The sequence below is a fragment of the Hipposideros armiger genome, unplaced genomic scaffold (genome assembly GCF_001890085.2).
Source record: "Hipposideros armiger isolate ML-2016 unplaced genomic scaffold, ASM189008v1 scaffold_378, whole genome shotgun sequence".
Lineage (NCBI taxonomy): Eukaryota > Metazoa > Chordata > Mammalia > Chiroptera > Hipposideridae > Hipposideros > Hipposideros armiger.
The window spans coordinates 863360-869143 of record NW_017731728.1 but is presented as its reverse complement, the minus strand read 5'-3'; the positions used below and the strand labels follow the sequence as shown (position 1 = coordinate 869143).

Genomic DNA, 5784 nt, shown 5'->3' with positions numbered 1-5784 from the left:
TAAGAGCTCGCTCAAGAGTTTGAGCTCTGAGCAACAGCGATTCGAGTCCAGCCCGAGCTGAGCAGCCACTGAGCTGCCAACAGGTAGCAGGATGGCTCAGCTAAAAAAAAAAAAAAATTGACCCTGAATGTCGGAGCAGGTAACGATGATGTGCTTTGCTTCTTGGATAAGCCTCCCTGGAGTCTGAGTAGCATGTTGGCTGGCACTCCAAGCTGCCTTAGTAGTCAGCAGGGATACTCACCTCTTACTGTGTTCAGAGGGCTGCGAGAAGTACTTTGTTCTAAGTGTTATTTGAGAAACCAAAAGACAAAATAATTTTAAAAAGCAAGGGCTCTTGCTCTTGAGAACCTTAATTGTAGCTGGGAGCTAGACTTAACACCCAGAAGGCTCAGGAACACTCAATCTGAGAACAAAACAGGCATGTCACAAACCCAGTTTCCGACTACCTGAGCCTCAGCAGAGGCTCAGTAGGTTGATGCTAATTGTGAAAGACTTCAGGATGACTTTTACCTATGTAACCTACAGTAGGAAGGACAGTTTTCACTCAGAGGTGAAGGGCTGGCAGTGCTAATGGCCTGGAACTTAGACCTCCTTTGTGTCCGGTTTTCCCAGGAAGAACTGGGAACCTTTGCTCAAAGCTCCATCGCCCTTCACCAGCAGTTCAACCCCAAGTTTCAGACCTTGTTCCAACCCTGTAACCTGCTGGGGGCCGTGCAGCTCATTGAAGACTTCAACACACACGTCAGCATTGACTGGAGTCCTCGTAAAAGTGTCAAGACTGGTAGGGGACAGATGTGTCCACTTCAAGCTTATACTTGGAATGAGTTGGAAGTCTTATCCCATAGATAGTTTCCTGGGGATGGAGCGACAGGATGTTTATAATTTCTTCCTTCTCTTTTTCATCCTCCCTTTGTACTCACTAAGTTCTAGAATTGCATGGTAATTGAGTAGGGGATGGAGGCAGTGGACAGGCAGGGTCATGAGGGGCAGAGATGTAGGGCTCAGTGCTGAGAACCGGACTGAAGTAGGTATGAGGGTAGGAACGAGAGCAAGACGCTGGGGTCTGGGAGAGGTGGGAGCCAAGTGGGAAGGTCGGGTTGTGGGAGGTCTGTGCTCTCCTTTCTCGGGATCATTTTATTTCCCATGACGATTACAGTGCTGTCTCCATTTTGAATGAATGTTGACTTGGGACAAGGCACAAATCAGAGATGTTGTCCATTCACCATGTTCAGTATTTTAAAGAAATTTACAGGTTTGGTTTCTACCTTGGGTGGGTTTAGTTTTTTTTTAGAAACTATTTGCTGCTTCCTGAATCCAGATATTTGCATCTGATTTGTTTCCTGGTGTAGCACATTGGTTGTGGTTTTCTCTGGACTTGGGTTTGTCTTTAGATTTGATATGAAATCCCTGACTCTTCTAGTTAAATTGAGCATAGTTGGATTTAAGTGCATTAGGTCATAGACACTGGTCTCAAACTGCTTTATTAGCTGCATGTTGGAACTGAAAACACCAAACTGCTGCTAACTGAGACGCACGGTGTCCTGTGTTTTCCTTCCGGGCATATGAAAAGAGCATTTTGGAAGGAGAAGTGCTTACCACTGGAAAGGCAGACGTGTCTGGAACTGAGAGGCTTAGACAGCAAGCCAGAAGTGAATGAGACTGAATTGTCTCATTTCGTTTATGGTTTTTCTGTTCCCAGCCTCAGGAGGAATCTGAGAGAAGTTAATGAAAGTTAAGTAAGAGACAAATCAAATAAAATTTGGAATATAAGATTTGTGAGGGAGATTAAAGAAGTTGGAATCTTATCCTAGAAGAAAGCATGCATAGCGGAATGTCAGTTATCTTTCAAGAATTTAAAGGGGGAAGGAGGTAAAAATATTTGGAGCGTACACTGTGTGCCAGGTGCTACTAGGTACTTTGTAGGCATTTGTTACTTAGCATGTTAAGTAACATAGTCTGGGAAGAAATGAGAGAATCAACTTTTAGTATCACTGAGTGGGATCCCCTTTAGGCGAATGTTAGGCTGAGAAGGCGGTAGAAACATTTGTGGGAGGACGGACATCCAGTTAGGGAGGGGCAGCTCTACCTAATGCGAAAAGGCACTCAGGAGCTTTTGGGAAGCCCTCAGTTTCAGAATTTCACTTATCACAGATTCTTTTTTTCCTTACAGCCTGTAAATTTCCCTGTTTGCCAAAGCAAGTAGCTTGGATCCTGGCCACAAGCAAGGTTTTCATGTATCCCGAGCTACTCCCAGTGTGTTCTCTGAAGGCAAAGAACCCCCAGGATAAGAACTCATTCACCAAGGCTGAGGACAAGTAAGGGTTTCCCATGGGGGAGGCACAGTGTCCTGAGAACAAGACCTAGTTCTGTTCTTGAGGAGCTCAGGGGACTAAGGCATGTGCAGTAAGACACGATAAAGAGAGAAGTGGCAGACGTGGGTAGAAGGTTCTTGTTCTGGTAGATGCTTGTTTCAGCAGTGCCAGACACTTCTTTTGAGGAAATAACATGCACATTTCGAAACATTAAAAAAAATTTTTTTTTGTCTTTTATTTATTGTAAAAACCAATCTCGTCATATATACTATTAGAGGAAATTTTTTAAAGGAAAAAAATTTTTTGTTTTTTTTAAAGATTTTATTGGGGAATTGGGGGGAGGGGAACAGCGTTGGGGAATCGGGGAAGAGGAACAGACAGGTAGACAAATTGCTGTTTTGCTCNAGTTAAGCGAACCATGAATCACCTGCAGAAATGCCCTGGAATCTGAAATATATGTACTGCCCCCTTCACCTAATGCTGGCACTTCTGTTTCCCCACCCAGAAAGTAGAGGCTTTCACCCCCCCCCCTCCGTTTCTGTGATGCGTTTGCATAATCCATCTGTACTTCGTTGTTATCCATTCTAAGTAGCAGCAGAGGTCGGGGTGTGGTTTATGCCACGGATGGAACAAAGTTATGCTGAGAGATCCACAGCCTCTAATTAGTCGTGCGTTTTAACTGAACAGCGTTACCTAACCAGAGAGCTTGGGATCCATCAGAAAGCTAGACAAGGCGTACTAAAGTGAGAAAGACAAGGCGTTCTAAACTGTGTTAAAGCCAGAAGTATTAGTCATGCTCCATCTCAATAAATACCATCATTTAACTGTGACAAAAAATCCCAGGATTTCACTTTGTTTTCAGGTTTATTGAGGTGTAATTGACAAAGTTGTAAGATATTTAAAGTGTACAGCATGGTATTTGATTGTGTATACGCTGTGAAAGGATTCCCCCGCTGAGTTAACACTTCTATCACCTCACATATTTATTTTTTTGTTTGTTTGTTTTAAGAACATTTTTAAGGTTTCTAAGTATATTTGACCCATTTACTACAAGCCTGAGTGCACAGAACAAAATTCTGGCATAGCAAAAGGAACCATTCCCCCTGGAATTGATCTATGAACCTATTTCAAATCCCAATCATATAGAGTTTAAAAACTATATGAATTTTTAAAATTCGGGGATTTTTTGACTACTTTAAAACCCTTGTTCAAATTCAGTTACTTCTGGCATTCAGTTGATCTGCTTGGACTGCTGCTGCTGCTGTTTCAGCAGGAAATGCAAACCTGGTTTAACCTTTGAGTAAATAAAGTATGGGGAAGGTGAGTTACCTGTTCTCCCCTTACCAACACTCCAAGAAATACTTACTAGAATGAGGTGTGGCCTGTTTTTGCATTGCCCACTTTTTTCAGGCTTCTGTTCTTCTGTTCCCCTGTTAGCAGTGCAGATAGATAATCAGGGGTTTTCAGTTCTCAGTTAAGGGTGTTATGCAGAGGACAGTCCCGTGCCCTTAGATTTTTACCCTGTGCCTGTCCACACTCGCAGAAAATACTGTAAAAGGAAACATAATCTTTATTCCCAGAGGCTGTTGGAAAAGTCTTTATCATTTAACTATTGCTACAATACAGAGGATTTCTTTCTTTCTTTTTTTTTTTTTAAAGATTTTATTGCGGAATTGGGGAAGGGAACAGTGTTGGGGAATTGGGGGAGGGGAACAGCCATGTTGTCTTTCAGTCTTAGTTGTGGAAGGCACAGCTAGCTCAGCTCCAAGTCCAGTTGCCATCCGGCTGCCCGTTGGCAGCTTGTGGCCACTTAGCTCAAGGTGCCGTGCCCAATCTTAGCTGAGGGTGGGCGTAGCCCACCATCCCATGCGGGAGTTGAACTGGCAACCTTGTTGTTAGGAGCACATGCTCTCACCAGCTGAGCCATCCTGCCAACAGCGACAGCTCAACTCAAGCGCAGCTCATTGGCCCGTGTGGGAATTGAACTGGCCACTGTGTTGCTCAGAGCTCGTGCTCTTAACCAATTGAGCCACTCAGCCGGCCCTAGAGGATTTCTTAAAGCATGATAACCTGCTAGCCACAGCTACTTGAGCAGGTCTTACCCTGATGGCGCAGCGTATCAGCTCGTGCTTCATCATCCAAGTGCCTCCTCACCTCAGCGCCAGCACGCTAGGTTTTTAGGATTCATGCTTCAGCCCTGCCTGGACGCAGGTTCGGGGCTCGGGTGAGAAAACTTGGAGGAGCAATTCAGAGGGATTTTCATGGAGGGAGTTGGGCAATACTTGAACCAGCTTCTCATTATTCATTTAAACTGCCATGTATTTTAGTATATCCCCTTCTTGCTTCATGCTAGAAGCTCTTTGACTTTTTAAGAAAGGAAGGCAGGGCAGCCTGAATGGATGGGAGTGGGAGAATGGGAGAAACTAGACCTGGGATGGGAGTCATAGGTAAGTTAGAAAACAAAAGTTGTGCTCTGAGAAGATCGTGTTTCGGCGCTGAGAACGAGTCCCAGGTTAATGCAGGACTCGAACTGCTGTTCCTCAGAGCTCGCACTCTTTAGTGAGCTCTTAACCAACTGAGCCACTCAGCCGGCCCTAAGAAACTGATTTTTTAAAATCCTAAATGCAAGACTTTAAATTTATCCTGTTTATGATCCATCCCATTAATTTGAGAAAACAGAATTCTGAATCTGTCATCAGTTGGTCTGGTAGTCCCTTCCAGCTTTGTATCATTTACAGATTTGATGAGTGTGTTTCATGGGTCTCCTAGGTCATTGATAGAGTTGCTGACTAGTTCAGGTACAAAGACAGGGTCCTGTGACACATTGCTAGAGACTTCTCCCCTGACTCCATTCCGAGGATAGGTCAACAAACTGAATTGATCTTACTGTAAAGTCATCGAGCTACATTTTATGTATGTCTTCCCACTAGACTTGAAGCTTCATGAGATCAGGACTGTTCAGTTCTGTCATATGCCCCAAGCTTCTAGAGCAAGGATTGAGCCAGCGCTGGTGTTCAGTAAATGTATTTGAGTGACTGAATGATAGCTAGATATGAGGATGGCTTGCTGAAAACAACACACATTGTCTTCTTGGAATTCCCCCTTATTGCAAATGAAACGAACTGTGCCAACAACATATCGTTTGGCTTTTTTGCAGAAAAGGAAGTGAATGGGCTGATGGAAGAGCTGTTTGAAACTGTAAGTAATCATTCTGGAGTGGGAATTTGAAATGGCAAAGTGGGCTCTTCTGACCGCCCCAATCCCCCTTCAGCTCGCCCAGGAGAGAGTATAGTGGCAGGAGAACTTTGCTAACTAATAAACTTTGATCACCCATATGTAGGTTAATCTTAGTAAAAATCGCCTTGCAAGCTTTGGATGCAGCCCTGTTGCTCAGAGCTCACGCTCTTAAGCCAACTCTTAACCAACTGAGCCACTCGGCTGGCCCGCGAAACTATTGATTTTTACTGAGTGT

At 44.1% G+C, this 5784-nt stretch overlaps 1 protein-coding gene across 1 annotated transcript in view; it reads left to right on the top strand.

Annotated features, from left to right (window-relative positions):
- Positions 1 to 5784, top strand: part of GON4L (gon-4 like) — a 78282-nt gene that overhangs the window by 40017 nt on the left and 32481 nt on the right. The window contains exons 13-14 of the mRNA XM_019662497.1: positions 529 to 781; positions 2171 to 2315. Of these exons, the coding sequence (XP_019518042.1) occupies positions 529 to 781; positions 2171 to 2315 (398 nt within the window). The remainder of the gene's footprint in view (positions 1 to 528; positions 782 to 2170; positions 2316 to 5784) is intronic.